This window comes from Triturus cristatus, chromosome 3_1 (genome assembly GCF_964204655.1).
Source record: "Triturus cristatus chromosome 3_1, aTriCri1.1, whole genome shotgun sequence".
NCBI classification, from domain to species: domain Eukaryota; kingdom Metazoa; phylum Chordata; class Amphibia; order Caudata; family Salamandridae; genus Triturus; species Triturus cristatus.
In genome coordinates this window covers 820,507,278-820,528,309 of record NC_140583.1, presented here as the reverse complement: position 1 = coordinate 820,528,309, position 21,032 = coordinate 820,507,278, and the positions used below count along the sequence as shown (strand labels likewise).

The window sequence follows — 21,032 nt, the reverse complement described above, 5'->3', positions numbered from 1 at the left end:
ACAATAATTATCTTCAATACTAACATTAACCCTATATTAAACATAACTACATTAATATAAATTATTTACTAATAATGAAGTGATTTTTTTAACTCACATTAAATCATACCTTTTTTGTCATTTTCATAATGCATTAGAGGAAGTGATGGTCCGATTCATGTAAATGCAGAATGTTATGCTGTCAAACTAATAGCAGGGAGGTAAATGCCGGTGGAAATAATGGGGGAGAAGCAAATGTTGTTCTCTGTTTTCTTTATACATCAGTTTTAAAGGATGATGTCCACTTATCCCAAAAATGACTCCTTGCTGTTTACTTTCCCTAGAAGCATTCCCTAAACTAGCTCATCACTTCCTTCTCAGGACAGGAGACCTACCTCTATGAACCGAGATAAACAATTGGAATATAAAATACGCGGCTTAACTCCAACAATCTCCTATATGTGCGCTCCACTATAATGCGTTCTCGAAATCTATGCCAATGCTTTTGCCCATAGCCTTGATAGGTTGTGTATTACCAAATAGTGACTTAGCAAAGACATTGCCCTTGCCTCATCTGACCATGATAATGTGACCAAAGATAACAATAGAGGACAATATAAGATTGTTTTAGTTCACAAAATGATGGGCTTCTCTTTCCATATTGTCGCTCCTGATAGGTTCTAGCTGCCATGTGAATTGAGGGCTACTGGAGAGAGCATAGTTCCCTGTTCCACTGGATAGGGGTAAAATCGTGCAGCCTCTCATGGTGAACATGGGTGGGCTCATAGTCATAAGGGTAGGTGTGAGTAATGTGTGGGCCCCAAGTATTGTGCCCCAACACAAAACCCGCCTAAAAATGAAATCCACCTGGTGTTTGGGCTGTCTGGGAACTTTAGAACGTTGCATCACAACATCTCTAAATGTATGTAGATTTGGCCATCGTGTGTCAAAACTCCTTTACTGAAGGGTGACAAGTTTGAGGGTTGAGGTAGTTCTCCCATTTAGGGCACATGTATGTGAGATCTCTTATCACAGTGGTTAGAACCACATAGGTTGCCTTGTATTGGACACAGAATACAGCTCCCTAGGCTACCCTATAAACATCCCCCTGCATCATGTCTACCTCTTGGAGCACCCATCAGTAACAGGGGATAGTCTAATGGGCTCGTCCTTGCAGATCTGTGCATTATGACGAAGAAACACTGCCTCCTGACCCAATCCTATAAACTTGTAGTTACTTCGTAGGTAGTACACATTAAATATGTAACCAATTTACTAAACTCCAGTTCAATCCCTTAGTAACATTACTATAGACCGTTAGCGTACACCCTTATGCACCCACTGTAAATTACCTATACTTTTCCAAATAAAGCCTATTTATTACAAAAATAATATGCTAAAATGTTATTTTAGGAAGCTAATTTAAGGAGTTCTATGTTCCCTTTAAACACTCTGTCATAGTCCTTGTGATGGTCATTCAGGTTATTTACTGAAACACGGTCATCACTTTTCCCATCAGGGGCTTATTTTCAGGGCTTGTTTCCATGTGTAAATGTAGCTTACTTCTAGAAATTGATGAGTAAGTCACATCTAAGCAACAAGAAGGAATACTAAACATTATGCAAAGAGAAAGCACCATCAGTCAGGCCCAAATTGTACAACACTTAATTTGTTTGCCTAGAAGAACATCTCAGTTTTTTGCTTGCCATGGATGTTGTTATTGGTTCCATTCAAATGAAACCTGCTCCATTGCCTGCCAGTGATGGTCACACCGACAGACTCTGGCTTTGTCCCATAACCATCTCACTTGTGGTAAGCATTCTCTTTCGGTCAAGCATTTGTTCCTCTTCATGTTTAGAAAGAAGGCTCAACACAATAAAAATTATGGTGATTCCGTTGATGAGGAAGCAACCTTCAGGCACTGTCACCCTTCAAAAATAATCATGCATAATCTTAACTTTTTCCTTCTGAGGCGAAGGTTTTAGGCAATCACAAAATAAGGGGACAAAGAGCGTATGAAGGTCCAGCATACGAGCTCCAAGATAATGCGAATAGGCTGATTGGTATGCAGTTTCTATAGATGTAAGAGAAGGGGGAAGAAGGTTGTGTGGTGTTCTAACTGGCCAGATATATCGGAACCAGGAGGATGGTTCCTTTTTGGAAATACAGCCCTCACACACTCTTGCGAGTGGCATTCTTCATCATAGGGCTTTTCTCCTCATTGAGCCGGCGCTGCAATGCTCGATGGGCACCCTCTAGGGGGATCTTTATCGGAGATCTTTATCCACAGCTGTATGTGAAGTGCCAGTATAGGGTCCTAGGTGTAGATTGGTAAAAAGTGAGTGTTGGAATGGTGGGTGATAGTGAAGTAAAAAAGATCAGGCAAATCTGTAGACTGAAGATTTTTTATTCAGTGAGTCCGCCTGTCTAGTTAAAAATGTGTGCGCCATCAATGGAGGCAATGATCTCTGGTGGCTTTTAGTGTCAAGAGTTCAACATGTTTTTTGCCAGAAGTTGTCAATATATGATCTAGGGCGATTCTTCAGGCCCAAAGATAAAGTAATCTAATCTACACAATGCTTAGAACCATATGTATATGGCATGTGGAGTATCTGAGATAGTATACCATAAGAACCTGATTGGGCTGACCTTTAGAACCTAATAAGGCTGACCCAGTTCTTATGGTATAGTATCTTGGATGCGCCACTGTTTGGCTCACATTCCCTACCAATGTACACCTAGGGCCCCATACTGTCACTTCACATACGGCTTTGGATAAATATCTCCAATAAAGAGACCCCTAGAGGGTGCCCATCCAGCATTGCAGCGCCGGCTCGACGAGGAGCAAAGCCCTATGATTTAGCATGACACTTGCAAGAGTGTGTGAGGACTCCAATTCCAAAAAGAAACCACCCTCATGGTTCCGATATAACCTTCTTCCCCTTCGCTTACCTCTATAGGAGCTGCATACCAAACTGCCTATCAGCAAAGGTTTTAGGAAGATTATAAATTAAGTGCATGTTGGTGGCTGGGGCTTCTTAGATCTCTTCAATAGGCTTTAGCACCGTGTTGACCACTGTGATGCTTTCTGATGATCTTAGATTTATGGTTGATGGTGTCTGTGTTAATGATCTCATTTATTAGACCCCTCCGTGGCATCAGGCATTACTTGACCATTAAGCACTCTTTAATCTTTAACCACCCTTTTACCACCCATGGATACAGGCTGGGTAGCACACATCAGCCTTTTGTTCTTGGTTTATGTGACTTGCTGCGAGCTGGATTAGCTCAGAAATGTTCTTGCGCCTACATGAACTGATATAGGATTTTTTGTTTTTGGGTATGCTATTCAAAGAGCTTGTGAGTAAAATTCTCATATTAGTTGTCATAAGTTCAAGGCCCAGGGTTGACAAGACAGTGATGTTGCCTGTCAACACTGTATTTTTCCTTGTGAATAAGGTTCTGGGTGCTATAGCTATCCGGGACTGAGGGAAGTTGGAAACAGAATGTTTGTTATGTTTGGGTTTTTCAGGCATCCTTTTCTCCTCTCTTCACAGGTTCCTTCCCATTTGATCTCAACTCGTTTGTGTCCAGAATAAGGGTGAGTGTGACAGGGATGGTCTATAACCAAGTATCGTCATGTAATCTTTTTAGTGCCAAATATACCTTATGGTAGATGCGCTTACAATAAAGAGTCAGATATGTTTAGGGAGAGTGAGACAAAGCATTTTGAGCTAGAGAGTCCTTTTCAGCGAACTTTTCTTCCATTCGAGAAGGAAGGTGTGAGGGGGGTGGGTTGAGTCTGTAGGAAGGGGTAGTGTTTACAGGGCAGTGTTCATAGCAGAAGATTGTATTCAATGAAGAAAGGTAGAGTTTATAGATAGAAGGTAGGGTTCATAGAAGGAGAGCAAATGTTCATAAGGAGAGGTTTGAAATGTACATGAATAGGTTACGTATTTATAGGCTGAATGACCAGAAATTATAGACCGGTAGATGGTTTAGGAAGGCATTACTTATTAGAAGATAATGGTTTATATCAGAATAATTTTGTTATAGGAAGGGGCTGAATTTGTGAAAGTTCTTTGGTGCCCTTTCTGTCACAGTGCTATTGGGCAGGTGTTTGCAGGTAATGCAAATTGGCATTGCCTTTTATCTCTATCTCATCGTTACGTTTTTGTCCACTGTGATGCATATTCATAGGCGCAATTATTTCTTCCTTCTGTCTCGTTTTTCTTGTGGCCCTCTACTCTGCTGTTTTTCACGTAACCAGATTTTGCAGGCATTTTTCCGTAAGATGTTAAACAAGTCTGTGTTCTCTTACTGTATCTGCTGTCGATATCTCTTCACATGATTCTCTATGCTGTTGACAATCTCTCTGTGTTCTCTAATGTATATACATGTGTATATATCTTCTTTGTGCCTCTCATTCTCCCTCTGCCGACTTTCGTTTTGCCAAGCTCTCACTATCTCACTTGTCTGATTTGTCCCAGTTATCCTTTTGTCTTGTCCTCTCATGTTTTTCTGAGATTCTCTCTGTTTAGTTCTCACTTGTGTTTCTATGGTTCTTTACAGGATGAGTCTGGTTTAAAGGGACAGAAGGGTGAGCCGGCTGATGGTTTCCACGAGGATGGGGGCGTTGGGCCCGCTGGTCCTCCAGGAAGGCCTGGATCTCCAGTGAGTTCTTAATTTTTTATATTATTATCCAAACACGGCCTTCTATCCTGAAGGTGCTATGCCCATATAATAACCAATTCTGAGAGATTCAGAATAATTTCCTGGTTTGGAGAGTGGGGCACTAAATTCCCTGACGTAGTGTGATTGGAGACTCAGTTCCCCTTAGCACCTCATTGTAGTGATGCATGATCTTCGGAATCCCTTCCTGCCAGAGAGTGAGCCACTCAACCCATAATGTCCCAAAGTGACAAAGTACACACTCACCCTCACACTCAGAAGGATGACCTCTTAGTTTCCTCTGTCATGGCCAGTGGAGCTATAAATTGTCTCCTGTCCTGTAAAATGAGCTTCTCAATCTCTTCCTGTTGTGCATAGCAAAGGCCTCATTTATGATCCCCCTGTGGCAATTTTGCACAGCCGGAACATCACTTTTTGATGTTCCGGTGGCGCAATGTGCCACTGTATATTTAAAAGGCCATGTAAAACCACTTTACGTGGCTTTTCATGGCCTTGTAAATATGCACCCCTTTCACACAGAACACTGCATTAAAGGGGCGTTCCACGGGTGTTGCTGTGGGTGTTCCCATCGCAACACCCATGGAACCTTAAGCATTCCCAGATTTACCAGTAATCGTATACCTGAGAATTCGTCAGAATCTAAAGGGAGGCGCAACGAGGAGAAATGTTTTGCTTGCTTCTCGTTTTTTCCTTTTTCTAGCACACATAGAAAGAGGAAATCTCTTGAATTGATTGATTTTGGGCAGGAAGGTGTCCCTTCCTGCACAAAATCAATCAGCCGTGCACCACAGGGATCTGGTGCATGGGTGCCTGCGTTTGGTGCATTGTAGCCTAATGTGCGCCAGCGCAGGGAAAAAGGAACTAAATGCCCCGTATCTTATGGATACGGTGCATTCCTGCCCTTTTCTTTTGACACAAGGCAGCGCAGCAAGATTCCTTGCAGTGCTGCCCTGCTCCAAAACCTCATAAATAAGGCCCAGAAAGTTTCTAAATCCTTGCCTTAGCCTGGAACTGTGAATCATGAGCTCTGGGGCTCCCAATGGAAAAAAGGCTAGGCAACCAAAATTTTCTGAGTTAAGATCATAATTTGGATCATGAAGAGAGCAGCCAACACGCTTGCCTTTGAATCAGCACATGCTCTTTGTTGGGAGTGCCCAATTTCGTATTTAATATATAAATATATAGCTGCGCTCTCTCATTCCAAAAACTATTATTGTCTCTCATAGAAAGATTTCATGCACTCCTTTCCCTCTCACAACCCTGCACCATTATCCTTCCAAACTATTCACTTCCGGTCTTTCACATGTTGACCAATGAGCACTTGAGTTCTTTTTCCCTGCTCTATTCAGTAGCTCCTCTTCAACCTATAATATGCTGAGACAGTGTTGCCAGACCACACAACACCTCTTTACCTCATTAAATTCTAACTTAACACCCACACAGGTTCCCCCTGTGAGCTTATGGAACCTCCCTTTGCCATATTCTTTTCATGGACTGGACATAGACTGTACATAGACTGCCAGTTCTGGTAGTCTTTCATTGTGCCTCTGTGGAGTGGCTTTGCCTTCTCAGAGGCCCAAGCTGCTGATCTCTGACTGCTCCATCGGATATAAACATATATTTGTTTGCACTCATAGTCAACTGTACTCAATGGAACTGAGAATACTGCATTAGCACCATCATGGTGCTCTTTAATGGGGCTAGTGCTAGGCATCTTGGGCATGTGCCAGCAATAATAACTAATCTGGTCTTCCATCACAAAATTCTAGGGACCCAGTGTTCAAGGCCCTCCTGGACCACCAGGACCACAGGGACCCCCAGGAATTGGATATGAAGGACGGCAAGGCCCACCTGGTGCCCCAGGACTCCCGGGTCCACCAGGTTCCCCCTCGTTTCCTGGACCCCACAGACAAAGTGAGTATTGTCCTGATTTACTTCAGTGAGTTGTGTGACCCTTGTGTGCCCCACAGAATCCCATTGTAATCTGCCTCTCAAAACCTTTCTTTCAGGTATTAGTATCCCTGGACCGCCAGGTCCACCTGGCCCACCAGGGATCCCCGGAGTGTCTGGTGCATCTTCAGGGGTAAGAGATGTCATTCAATTTCAACACTAAATGCACACATTATGTATTCTGGTATCTGCTAAAGTACAGAAACTCAGTTTCTCACCATGACACTCTTCCCTGCACAATATTACCTTATGGTCAAATGTATGCACAGTTAGAACCCATCCATCTCCTTATGTTCAGAAACCCAGTGTTAAGGAATGGGTAGTTGGTCCTTCTCATACTTTGTACATATTCATTGGAACTCATTACCACTTAACAGCTGACTGATCTCTGACCAAGTAGCTTTCTGGAAGGCACTCAAAGCCTGGCTTTTTTCTCTTGACTTTTAAGACTCTGGTCCTACTATTTTTCAGCAAACCCTCCACAATAGGATACTCCTTCGGGTGACAGTCTCACCATTTAAAACTCCTGGTAGTAGAAGAAGTAATCACCTGATCTCAGCTTTGGCCCACCTCTGTAGTAAGGGGTCCCCCATTTTGAATAATACTGTCAAAGACAATGTGCTTCAGCTTTGAGAGATTTTCTTACTTTGCCATTAAAATATGCTTTATTGTGTTAAGGTACAACTTTGAGTCTGTTAGACTATTCATTGACTATCAGAACAGGGGTAATACATCACTTGAGGTGCTTATCAATATGCTTTAAGACAAAGCCTTTGTACTGCACATTTGGATATTAGCTCAGGAAATATTTGTTCCCCCTCTTCCTCCACTTTTCCTTCTTTCTTGTCTGATTTGCCATTTCTCCCCTTTGATTCTTATCTCGGATGCAGCTGCTTCCATGCTGTGATTGTTTAACATGTCTTCTTCTCCACTAGGTGACAGTGCTGCAGACATATCAAACCATGCTGAGCTTGGCTCATCGAATGCCTGAGGGGGGCATTGTCCTTGTTCTGGAACGCTCAGAGCTTTTCGTGCGAGTGCGAGATGGTTTCAGAAAAATACTTGTGAGTATGAGATTCATGAAATGGTGGGTTACTGCTGGTGTGCATCAGTAAACCTAATTTGTACAGGCATCATCTGCATAAGTGCCAAATGGAGTGGAATAGCATAGCTCCGTGCCTATTCATGCCATGAGCCCAGCTGTGTAAGTGGATTTGTATATCTCTGACTATGAAGATAGCATTACCTCTCCTTGCTTCTTTTACCATAGTACAACCAAGGCTGATTACTCATCCTATGAAAGCACCCCCCAAACTCACACCTTGTTAAAAGCTATTGGTTTTGGAGACTAACTAGTTCACCGTCAGAACCAAGAAGCAACCCACAACCCACATAAAAAAATCATAGACATTCCTTGCAGCACATGACAAACATATTTTTGTTCACCTATATTTAGACTTTCATCGAACATCCAAAATCAAGCAACAATTACACAATATGCAATTTTTCTGATCTCATCCATAAATGGTCCTACTCATAAAGCATACACGGCAGTAAAGCCTCACCATCATGCATGCAGTACAGTTCAAAAGTCATATAATTGGCAATGGACAGCCAAATCAACAGCACTGTCTCACACAACACCAACATAAACCTTAGAAAGATGCTGATAACATTTGGCTAAACATAACACACCCACATGCACATTATACGTTGGCTGAGCAAAGGACAGTTGACAATCAGGAGCAAAAGGGAATGTCCTTCTGCACACTCACTGATACTCATAAAACATCCCAAAGAAGGAGTCTGGAATAAAGGGCCAAGAGGGTAAGGCTTCGGATTCACTAGTCCTCCAGAAATGCCTGGCCCTTCAGTGAGTTCTTAGTTTTTCTATTATTATCTTAACATGGACAGATATCCTGAGGGCCCTATGCCCATATTATAACCAATTCTGAGGCACTCAGTTACCCTTTGCACCTCAATGCAGTAATGCATTGTGCTAGGGATCCCTTCCTGCCAGGTAGTGAGTCACTAATCCCACAATGTCCTAATGTGACACAGCACACACTCACACTTTCACTCAGAAGTATGGCCTCTTAGGTCCTCATTCATGGCCAGTGGAGCTGTAAATTGTCTCCTGGTCTGTAGATTGAGCTTCTCAATCTCTTCCTGTTCCATATGGAAGGTTTCTAAATCTTCTCCATGTCTTGAAGGTGAGGCTCAAAAGTCACTCTACTTTCATACTAATTCACACAAACCATTTTGAATCTAAACACTGCAGAAACTCTCTAATAACTTCACTTAAACAAGAACCAAAAAAACATAGATGCTATCAAGCAATAACTTGTCTTTTCATTCATACTCCTCCCAGATCTGCATAAAAGGGCTCCCAGATTGAAAGTGCGAAACAATGCAATATCAATGACATTCAGTGCTATATAAATGTGAATAACATAACCTGACATAAAGCGATTTAGAATTATTACTCCCATAACTAAATAACAAATAGAGTTGGGATATAATAAGATCCTCATAGGACATTCTCCAGCAATACTGTTCTTACCCCAGCCATCATCCATGTTTCATTGAGCCTAAGGGTATAAGGCAATGAGATGACAATATCGAGCCATGTGTCATTTATTTGATTGATCTTGAATGGTTCTATTGGCAGATCTTCTGTCTGGCCAGTCTTCTAGGGATGCAGGCAGCATGAGTCTTGGGGTGCACCTCTTGATCTCTCAAAAGATCCCAGTGACTTTGGATATAATTTCTTATTTGAGCTCACACATACAATGTTATGGGAGGGGGGAAATACCTGCAATCAGTGTGCCCAGTGTCATTGTTGGACAGGGGAGTGATCATAAAAATATATGTAAATATAAATTCGAATCTGGGATTGTGAGCATCTGTTATGACTGCCACACATTGAGAAACCCGTGTAAGCATAACATGATGGCAGTAACGGAGAAGACAAGTTTCACAGAGTCTCAAAACTTGGCTTTTTGACTCCTGTCTGATAGGCTAATGGGCCCTTGTCTGTTTTTAGACTTACTCCTCAATTAACTTTCTGCTAGCACCTGGACGCCTCCCCGGTGGTAGCAGTAGGTTCTAGAAATACCGTGAATTTAATTGAATTAAGCCAACACTGGCAGCAATGGAAGTGCCGGGTCCAGCACCCATTGTTATCGTTTGTTGACTGATGGTGGTAATGGAGTTAAGGGTCTGCTTTATTCACGTCAGTAGGTTACTTCTGTGTCTGCTGTTAGACAATAAGACAGAAAACTTAACCACCAACCATCTAATAGGTGTGGGAGTAACTCACATATTTTGTGAAGTGTTATCATGCAGAATTACCTAAGAACTCCAAGAGATTATGCTTGAATTACGCAAGAAGATTAATTATGCGCTTAGCTATTTCTTAGCACAAAAATGCCTCTTGCATCCAAAATGGATACAAGGATGCATTTTGTGCTAAGAAATAGCACTAAATCCAGCAAAACACGAATAGTGAGAAGCCGCTCACTTAATGTGCATTACAGGAGGATTCTTTTCCCCCAATTCCTCTTAATTACGCGAGCTGGAGTAATCCTTTAATTATCTTTAATTCCTCGTTACTCTTTGACACGGATTTACCGATAATTACGAGATAACTCTGGCATAAATGAAATTCTGCCCATGCCTATCCTCTACCTGTTGTTACTTTAGAACAGCGGTACCCCCTCACCACAGTATTACTGTAGAGTGGTGTTATTCAACTCTCTGTTGTGATAGAGTAGTGGTATTGACAAGTACCCATGTATTATTAGCGAGCAGCACTAGTCACCATTGCCTTGCATTTTGGGATAGCAATGGTAATCACCATCACCCGGTAGAACAGTGGTATTCACAGTCACCTCTGTATCATGGTGTGGCAGTGGTACTCGCAAGCACCTATTTACTGTTAGAGAGCAGTGATACTTTTCAGCGCTAAATATGATTGTTACTATGGATCAGTGGTATCTGCACCAACCCCAGTGTGATCCTAGTGAGTAAGTGCAAAGCAATGGCTCTTCTTGCTGTAATGTTGCAGTGGTAATCAAAGTCAACCCAGGGTTACTATGCAATCACAAAATCCCCAGTCTTACTATAGATTAGTTAACACATTTTCCAGGGTCGAAACTTGTTTAGTGACTGATGCACTATCCGCCTTGTCAACAAAGAACATTAAATTACACACTATAAAGTACACTACCTACTCACCCCACCCCCACCTTCGGTGTGTAGCAAAGAAATAAAAATGTTCTACAAAATGTGGTGTTCACATTTGTGCACTTTTTGAATTTGAGAAATTCCATATAATCATTACTCTTAAAACAGATTAGCGAGTTAAGCGCTCACCCCTAATGTGACCTGCAGTTCACGGTTTGAATCCTGACTGGGCTGTCTCAGCCCTTTACCCTTTTGAGATTAATACATTGAGTAAATACATTGAGGAACTTAATACATTGGATTATCAAACACTACATAGAAACAAATGAATATTCTTTCAAAACTCTGATTAAAACTCAATTTCCCTCCTGTTACATTCTGACTTGGAAATTTCATTTTTCTTTTCCTTTTAGCTTGGACCATATTTCTCCTTGAATGGCGAGGGGCAGGTGAGCGATTGTTAATAATGTGTATTTCAAAGGGGAATATAAAGATAGAACTATGGATTAATGCTTTATCACCTTTTTTCAAAAGGGCAATGAGGTTGCGGTAGAACAGCCACCAATCATCCATTATCCTCATGGGAATACTGGCTACATCGAGCCTGCACAAGAAAGCATAAAACCACCACAACATCCCACAAGCAGACCATGGAGAGAAGACCAGCATCACCGGGAACAGCCACACAAGGAGCCAGTCGCTAATGGCTTCAATCCCATCTCAGGACCAAACAGCAACCCTGCTGCTGTGCACACACACCAGGACTTCCAGCCCGCGGTGAGGGCGCCCTTCATGCATTTTCTATGGAAGCACTTGACGGAGTTTGAATTGCTTGATATTATCACTGCTGTACTTACTACCTTAAATTCGGACAGATTTATTAGTTGAACCTGAGGGGCAGATTTCCAAGAAACTGACGCATCTCTTTGTTCGAGCAGAGATGCGTCAGTTTCCCTGTGACTGCGTTCAAAACCCTTGCGCCACCATCAATGCGTCGTATTTACAATACAGCACACCATGGCTAAAGGACTGACAGATTCATCAGAATTTGCGTCAGAAATTCTGACGCATCTGTTGGTGAAAAAGTCACACATTCCTGGAGTTGTGTCGCAAGCATGACGCAACTCCAGCAATGCATGGGGAGGCCTATATTTATTGTGCTGCGTCACTCCTTACTCCTACTCCAAGCAGGCATAAGGTTTTGACGCAGTGGCATCCTAGAAGTGGCACAGTGAATTCTGGTAGATTTCACTGCGTCACTTCTATGAGGCTTTCCTGCGTGGGAACGCCCACCCTGCATACATTATACCTGACGCAGGTATAATGTGGTGCAGGGCTTTACGACGTGACTCATCTCCCTAGAAGTGTCATGTTGTAAATGGGCCACAATGTGGCGCATTGTTTACGTCGCTGCTGCGTCACAAAAAGTGACGTAATGGCGGTGCAAAAGTGACTCAAGGTTCTTGTAAATCTGCCCCAGAGTGTTTGTAGTAGCCGCATTTCTGGAAAATCGAAGCACAGCATTTTTTGAACAAAAAGTTAAAGCTAGTGAAAAGAGGATGTAGACGTTTGAAACTCTGGCTTCTGTCATGCTAGTAGCTTGGGACATACATTTTAGAAGAGTTGTTTCTTCAGCCATATCACTCAGCACCACAGAATTCTGATATAAACTCAAAGAGTAGATGCTGTGCACTATGTTAGAGTGTTCAGTTTTCCAGGGTTCTTCTATGATATAGAGATAGTATCATTTGGGGTGATTCAGGAGAGTGAAGAAGGATGTGGTGGTTAGGCAAATGTTTTTACAGTCTGGAGGAGAAGCAGAACACAAGAACTGTGTGATGGTTTGCCCAGATAGAATGGGTTCCATGGTGTGACTTGGCTGGAGTGCAGAATGAACAGAGTTGGCATATATTCTCACATTGCTTAGACACAATAGGAGGTGAGGGTGTGACAGAAAAGTTTACTGTCTGCAAGCAGTTATAGGGGACCGGATTTTCTTCGTTTGCAAAGATGAAAGCATCTTTGAGTCTAAAGGTTCTGAATGGTGGAAGTAATCCATATTTGTAGGATAGAAACATATGAAGTTAAAGTGGATAGGGAATATGTAGACTGGTGTTGGTATTATCACAACTTGAGATGAAGTGGTTGTATGAAATATTGTAATTCAAGACAAAGGGGCAGATTTATAAGCCGTTGCATCACTTGTGTGACACAGCCGTGCCGTAAATGTTGCGGCCCATTTACAACGTTACACATCTAGGGAGATGCATCACGTTGTAAAGCCCTGCGTCACATTATACCTGTGTCAGGTATAATGTATGCAGGATGGGCGTTCCTACTCACAAAGCCATGTAGAACTGACGCAGTGAAATCTACAAGATTTCACTGCGTCACTCTATGCCTTTACTGCTTCAAAATCCCTACGTCTGCTCAGACCAGGCGTAAGAAATGACGCAGGGCTTTTTGAATGGGACTCACCCATCTATTGTGGTGCATTGGTGGAGTTGGGTCACTTTCATGAGCAGCTCCAGCAATGTGTCACCTTTACGCCAACAGATGCGTCAGAATTTCTGACGCATCTGTTAATCCTTGCACCATGGAGCACTGTATTGTAAATACAGCGCATACATAGTGGTGCAAGGACATTCGGCGCTGACGCAAGGAAACTGATGCATCTATGAAAATGCGTCATTTCCATGTAAATCTGCCCCAAAGTGATTGTTGATAGTATCGTGATTTGAGATTAACGGATGTTCAGTAATATACAGTTTTAATACAATTTGACTATTAGTGTTATTTTGAGTTTAGATATGGCTATCAGTGGTCTCATAATCTAAGAGGAAGCAACTCTTGACTTTTTAATCATGAGTGGACATGCCACTTTGCATTAATAATTTCATATGTTGCAGCTCCTGGCAAGATTGTGTTAGTTGCTGTTCCTACTATGTCAAAAGATAATGCTGAACTGCCAGTATTTTAATATGATCTTGTTTCTTATTCTTAATTTCTTTTCCTCCTTTAGCTTCACCTCATTGCTCTAAATGTCCCTCTGAGTGGCAGTATGCGTTCTATCCGTGGGGTGGATCTCCAGTGCTTTGAACAAGCCCGTGCAGCTGGGCTTAAAGGCACATTCAGGGCATTCCTGTCCTCCAGACTACAGGACTTATACAGCATCGTCAGAAGAGCTGATAGAAACACCATACCTATAATGAACCTCAGGGTATGGCTCTTCCCTTACATGATTGCTTATCTATTGTTCAATCGATCTTGCTCCTCTAAGACAAGATTCATGTATTCTCTTTGTTCTCCCTTAGGATGAAGTTCTTTTCGATAATTGGGAGTCTCTTTTCTCGGGCTCTGAAGCTCAGCTTAAAGCAGGATCACGCATTTTCTCATTCGATGGGAAGGACATATTACGGGACTCTGCTTGGTGAGTTAATAACTTCAGACACCTGTGATAGATGCATTAAGGAAAAGGATGATGTTTACATAGAGTGATCTTTAAATCTATCTGTAACCTTATGGTGGTTGTATTTGACTTATCAGCTACAGAAACATTGTGTCACCAACATATTGAAGACAAAAACATAAAGAAGATAAGGGTGTATAGTATAAGCATGAGGAAAGCAAAAGTGAATATGAGAATCTGATCTCTTCCAATGTTACCATTTTACTTCTCAGTAGCCTATGTCTGCGTTGCACATAAATGAGCATATTTCTGAAAGTTTAGATGACTTTACATATTGTTGAATCTTCCTCGTAAGACAACATACACTTAACACCTGTGCATCCACACACAAAGAAAGGGCACCAAGGAAAGCGATTACAATTTGAGCTTTTCACAGCCTAATCTGGGTATTATAGCACCATACATATGCTACAATCCTGTTCTATACTGTGTATGTCTTGTTTGCAAGGATACTAGCATTGGGGTATGCTGGTCTTCTCGTCCACTAGCTTTAGCTTAATTCACCTCCAATGGCTATGATAGGTTTACAAATTGCAGCTTGACTTTTATATTTATTTATGTTTTTAATATAATGCTCAAGATGTTGCGCTTCGGGCTCTTCCAAGGTACCTAGTTACTGGTCGAGTTTGAGACTGCTGCATTTGGGTCAATAGAGCAGCTCCATTTCAGATGGGTGGTCTTGTTAGAAAGTCAAGGGATGGGTTAGCATATATTGTACAGTCTCCAATCCAAAGAAGAGAATCCATTTTTTCTTCACAACAAAGTGGTGAGAGGAGGTGCCCATTCACTTGCAAGAAGAAGGACGCTCTACTCATGAGGACTTAGATCAAAGGTTTGTTTAATTTAGTAATCTCAATCTCTGGTTCCACGAGTAGCTGATTTAGGATACGCTTCTTGTTGAGTTTATCAGTAGAAAGCCACTTGTCCTTCACTGAGATCGTCTACAAGTACTTTGTATTTGAACCATGGGATCAACCAGTTGTGATGTGTTTCAGCTCCCTCTGAAGGATTGTAAAGCAAGCAGACCAACATGCTCATCAATCCTCCTTTTGCCAAGCCCTTATCATAGAAGTTGTGTAGGGGTGGCCTAGAGAGAAAGGCGTTTTTAAAAAAAAAATGGCAATATTTAATCTCTATGGGGATCAGGGAAGAGTGTTGTTTCTTGAAATATTTCAGCTTGGTTTTCTCTAACATTTCTTTTTATTAAAACATAAGGAATTAACGTTACACAGTACAGCATAGAGTACGAATAATCAATATATATAGAGGTGAAAATGTAATCAAGTTCTGAATCATTACACATGAGTTATTACATCAGTTATGGGGACTGAGGATCATCTTGTGCGGGAACGCTTGGGGGAGTACAGATATTTCCACGGTAAACATTCCAATCATTCCAGATGGAGGACCATTTCCGGGGGCATCCCCGCACCACATACACTGTCTTTTCCCTGAACATGCACCAGTCCATGACTGCCTTCCAGGCCTTCAATTTGGGGGGGTGTGCCGCCATCACAATTGTGCAATATTTTGTTTTGCAATCATGAAACCCAGTGTGACCCAAAGTGTGCGTTTGGTGTTAAGGTCTGTGGGCTCCCACACATTCAGGAGGCACCTCTTCGCTTCTGGGCCGATAGTAATTGTGAGAACCTCACTCAGAACCTCGTGTATTTTGCGCCAGTAGTGCTGAATCTGCTCACATTCCCACAGGATATGCACAAAGGTCCCCTCCTGGCCACACTGTCTCTTGCAACCCCCACTCTCCGCCCTGCCCATACACACCAGACATGGCCCCGTATGTACACTCTGTGCAGAATTTTAAGTTGAATGAGTCGCAATCTGGCTGAGATGGCTACTTTACGGGGAGAGCCCACCGCTTCCTGCCAGTCCTCGACATACAGCACTAGTTCATCCCTTTCCCAATGTTCTCTAGTGTGCTGGAGAGGGTCAACAGAGTTATTAATCAGTTTTATTTAAGTCAACGAACTGGCTCTTGTTGGTAGACAGCCATCTAGTATTCGGTCCTCAAGGGGCGAGGACTCCGGAGGGACAACAACACCCTTTGACAGTTTCGATAGCAGGGCATGGCGCACCTGTCAGTATCGGAAATGCTCTGAGTCCGCCAAGTCGTATTCTTGTTGTTGAGTAGTGAAGGCTTTCACATCCCCCTTCACACAGAGTTCCCCTAATTTAGAGATACCGATTAGGTCCCATTTATCCAACCCCTTTGACTGCCACAGGCTTCCCAGGGCTTCGGAGTCCCACAAGGGGGTCACCAGGGTGAGTTTTTGCTCCCAGCCCAAGCTCCTGTTGCAGCGTGCCATATTTGAACCGCATGTTTAGTCGGTCCTGTTAGTGAGAGTCACCTGGGTTTAGAGTATAGTACTCTGTTGTAAATGCCTCCCGGCAGCAGCCATCTGCACATGGCGTACCCCGGGTCGTCAGCGCGCTGATATGTCCCATGGTTTATGGCCGCAAGGTGTGCTGCCCAATAATATTTTTTGAGGTCTGGGAGGCCAATACCTCCGTCATACCAGCTGAGATTGAGTTTGGCTAGTACTATAGGGGTTTCACGTTCCATAACAGGGCTCTCTGGCAGACTTTCGATCTCCCTAAAGTAGCTTGCCGGGACCAAGTCAGGCGAATTTTGCAATGCATACAAAAAGTGGGGCAGGGACATCATTTTAAAGAGAGCCACCCTGCCTAACAATGAGAGCGGGAGTGTCATCCAGCTTGCTGAGTCTCGCTTCAGTCTTTGCAGGGGAGGAAGCAGGTTCTGGTCGTATTGTCGCTTAGGGTCTGCGGTAATGCAAATTCCAAGATATTTAAAGCCCACCGTGGTGGTTTGCATGGGGCAGTTCCTTGGCAAGGCAGGTGGGGGTCCCTTAAGGATATACAGTATTGACTTACTCCAGTTAATCGAGTAGCCAGAGTACTTGCCAAAGAGAGGCAAAGATGTCCAGCACCGCACCAATTGATGATTTCGGGGAGGCCAGGAAAAGGAGGATATCGTCCGTATACATGGAGATGCGTTCTTCCCAGGTTTCTGACCAGCACAGTCCTCGTATCACCGGATCCTTGCGAATCCAGCACGTCAATGGTTCCAGTACCAGAGCAAACAAGAGAGGGGACAGTGGGGAGCCCTGGCGAGTTCCCCGACTTAAGTTTAATATTTCTGACTTTTTGTTATTGACTATGACTTGAGCCAGGGGGTCAGAGTAAAGGAGCCTGACCCATTGGATGAACTTGGGCCCAAACCCCATTTTAACAAGGACTGCAAAAAGGTACGGCCATTCAACAGTGTCAAATGCCATTGTGGCATCTAGCGACACTACTAGCGCTGCTTCCTGAATCGTTGCCACCCTTCCCATCAACCCATGCACTCTGCGCAGATTTAATGCAGTGTTACGCTGGGGCATGAAGACCGACTGGTCTGGGTTCACCAGTCCACAAATTACTTTGCCAAGTCGATTGGCTAGGAGCTTGGCCAGTATCTTGGGTTCTGCGTTCAATAAGAAGAACGGCCTCTAGGAGGCACATTCCGTTTTTGGCTTCCCTTCCTTATTAATCGTAACCAGTGTCGCAACTCTTTGGTCTCGCGGAAGCACCCCCAGCGTCTTACTCTCTTCGAACATAGCACTTAAGTACAGAGCTAGTTTGTCTGGTCTAAGTTTGTACAGTTCTATCGGGAGGCCGTTAGGGCCCAGGGCCTTTCCAGAACGGAGACTTCTAATTGCTAAGGCTAGCTCGTCGTTGGTAAGGTGGTCTTCGAGCAGCTTTAGGTCGTCGGTCGAGAGGGTTGGAAGTGTTATGTCCCTGAGTAGTGTTAGAGATTCGCTTTCAGTGTAGGTTGTAGTCGAGCTGTACGTCTCACCATAGTGAGTCGTGAATGCATTTGCAACTACTTGGGGATCGGTGACTGATTGGCCTGTCCTCTCTACGAGTTCTGGGACTAGTCTGCTTGCGAGCTCTTTCTTGTCAAGCCAGGCAGTCAATTTCCCCGCCTTATCCCCGAGGTCATATATCCTGCCTTGGCTCTCCCTCCCCAACTCTCTAGCTCTATCTGTAACAATTGCTGTGAGGGTGGATATGTTTGATTACCTAGGGATCCGCTTATCTCATAATATGCAATGGGCCCCCCACTTATGCAAGATGTTGCTAGCCCACAAGAGGGTAACAGGGGCCCTACTGAAGGAACAGCGCTCTTGTGCTATTAGACCTATAGCCCCTGTTATGGAAATCTATGCAGCAAGGGCAGTCAGCTCTGCTCTTTACGGGGCAGAGCTGTGGGGTTCATGCAATATTAGCGAGTTGTCAAGAGCTGAGAGAAAGTTTTGTAGGGCCATCATGTCACTTCCTCAAGGTACTCCCACGACCCCACTGATGCTCGATCTAGGATGTCGCCCTATTGATGACCTGGCGAAACTTCGCCCTCTACTGCTATGGGCCCGACTTTGGCGAGTCCCGGAACTAGCTAAATATGCCAAAGGCCTCTCCGAAGTTATGTCACTCCCTGGATGGCACAAGATAAAGTGGCTGAGCGACATGAAAATCCTCTTGTGCAATCTGGGGCTAAGCGCAGCATGGGAAAACAGGTCTTCCCCCCCGAAAGCTACGCTTAAGTCCCTATATTGGAATTGGATTGCGACCCAACGAAACACGAACTGTACATTGGGTAGACTCACGGAGGACTTTCTGGAATTTAAGGATCAGCCGATCCGGGAACTGTATCTTGACATTATTGAGAGACCTTTTGATAGATCTCTTTACTTTAAATTTAGGACCGGGACTCTCCCACTTTATGTTTTTACTTCCCGGTGGAATCCCCCTGCCCAGACCACTGAATTTTGTCCTTTTTGTATATCTAGACAAGAGTCTGTGGCCCACTTTTTATTTGAATGCCCACAGTATGTATACCCAAGAAGAAGATGGCTTAAGCAATTGTGCCGTTCCTTAGGTACTAGGCACTACATTGAGGCGTTACGTATTTTAATGTCTGACTCCCGCCCTCTGTATGCTTGCGCCCTATCAAAATTTCTATCTTGGGCATGGCGCATCAGAAGCAAAAGGCTTAAAGAAATTGTTTAATCCGTTCTTAACATCTATTTATGATATGTCTTTCTCTTATTGAAAAATTTGGATTTTAACCTAAATGAATTTAAACTTTTTTTTAATTGTAAAGCTTTTATGATATGTTTTTATCGAAATAAAGCCTTTGACTGACTGACTGACTGACAATTGCCTTATACTTCTCCCTCTTTAGTTGGAGGACATGGAGCTTTTCTTGAGTTACCACCTCCCCCATCTCCTCCTCTAGTCTAAGGATTTCATTTTCTGCCTCGGCCACCATCTTTAATTTCTCCTTCCGGACCCCAGCTATCTAGGAGAGCGCGTGTCCCCTTATTACTGTTTTGAATGCTTCCCATATTATCTGGGATATTTCAGCTTGTTGAAGAAGACAGTGGGGGTGGGTTGACCACAACCTGAATTAGATACTGGGGCATATGCTCAAGGATCTATCGCCGAGTTATCGGCACCTTATCGCAGCCAAAGTCGTGATAAATGTATCGCCCCATTCACAAGCTGGTGCTAACAGCCCGTATCACCAGTTTACCTGTGATAGCAGTCGCAAAAAACATCGCCACAGATGACTCCAATAACTAACGCTAATGAGATGCAGAGTAGGCGTTCCCGTGCCAAAAGCCTCGACAACACCACTCCGCAATATTCTCAACGACCAGCCAGATCGGCGATAAGAACACAAAACATGCGATAAAGCGTGTTAGCTGCAGGATTTTAACACCTGCTCTTACCTGGTGTGAAGTCGGACGACAACCAGCACCAGACAAGGGAGCACAGCCCAGAGCCACACATGAAGAACAACAGATGCCCTGGAGCAACAGAACATGCAGCCCGGAGCCCCAATAGGGCAACAACAACCACCGCCACCACCCCCAAGACCCCCCACCCCCACCCCAGGGCCCTACTCCGGGCACACCCCACCCCCCCGGCAAAGATACATCACATCAACGTTACCAAATCATGAACAAAACAATTCGCATGAGGCCGCACAATCACAACACCTAACATACATGTGTGGACAGAAAAAGGAGAATCATACATTCATCTTAGAATATCCAAATAATTCGTTTATTACAGAAGACACCCAAAACAACAATTCTGAAGAGTCATGGCGGGTCTTCTCAGGACATTCTGTAAGTCACAGCCTGCAAGACAAAACTCTAGATAAGAAGGTGTGTCATGCAAACATCAAAGTACAGAGAGAGCGAGCGAAAGAGAGATAGAGATAGAGATAAAGAGAGGGAGAGAGGGAGAAAGAGGGAGAGAGAGAAAGAGAGGGAGAGAAAGAGAGAGAGGGAGAGAGAAAGAGAGGAAGAGAGAAAAAGAGAGGGGGAGAGAGAGAGAGAGAAAGAGAGGGAGAGAGAGAGAAAGAGAGGGAGAGAGAGAGAGAGAGAGAGAGAGAGAGAGAGAGAGAGAGAGAGAGAGAGAGAGAGAGAGAAAAAGAGGAAGAGAGAGTGCCGACACTGCGGACCCAGGCCCCTCTGCTCACCTGCTGCCACCGGTGTGTCTCCAACCACGTGCCGGTATACACTGCAGTCCCCCAGGTCCCTTATCTGAAACAGTTGCCCGAGACATGAATGGCAGATACCATACAGTTGCACACGCATCATCGCTTGCCCGCCCCTACGCACACAGGCTGCTGCACCCCAGCCCCTCCCGCCGCCCAGCGGTG

At 43.8% G+C, this 21,032-nt stretch overlaps 1 protein-coding gene across 7 annotated transcripts in view; it reads left to right on the top strand.

Annotated features, from left to right (window-relative positions):
- COL18A1 (collagen type XVIII alpha 1 chain) overlaps nucleotides 1–21,032 on the top strand; it is a 431,742-nt gene that overhangs the window by 391,787 nt on the left and 18,923 nt on the right. For all 7 annotated transcript variants that reach the window (XM_085645186.1, XM_085645181.1, XM_085645184.1 and 4 more), the window contains 9 exons: nucleotides 3,537–3,580; nucleotides 4,552–4,653; nucleotides 6,441–6,585; nucleotides 6,681–6,754; nucleotides 7,557–7,685; nucleotides 11,223–11,258; nucleotides 11,344–11,586; nucleotides 13,832–14,029; nucleotides 14,124–14,239. In XM_085645186.1, coding sequence (XP_085501312.1) covers nucleotides 3,537–3,580; nucleotides 4,552–4,653; nucleotides 6,441–6,585; nucleotides 6,681–6,754; nucleotides 7,557–7,685; nucleotides 11,223–11,258; nucleotides 11,344–11,586; nucleotides 13,832–14,029; nucleotides 14,124–14,239 — 1,087 coding nt within the window. The remainder of the gene's footprint in view (nucleotides 1–3,536; nucleotides 3,581–4,551; nucleotides 4,654–6,440; nucleotides 6,586–6,680; nucleotides 6,755–7,556; nucleotides 7,686–11,222; nucleotides 11,259–11,343; nucleotides 11,587–13,831; nucleotides 14,030–14,123; nucleotides 14,240–21,032) is intronic.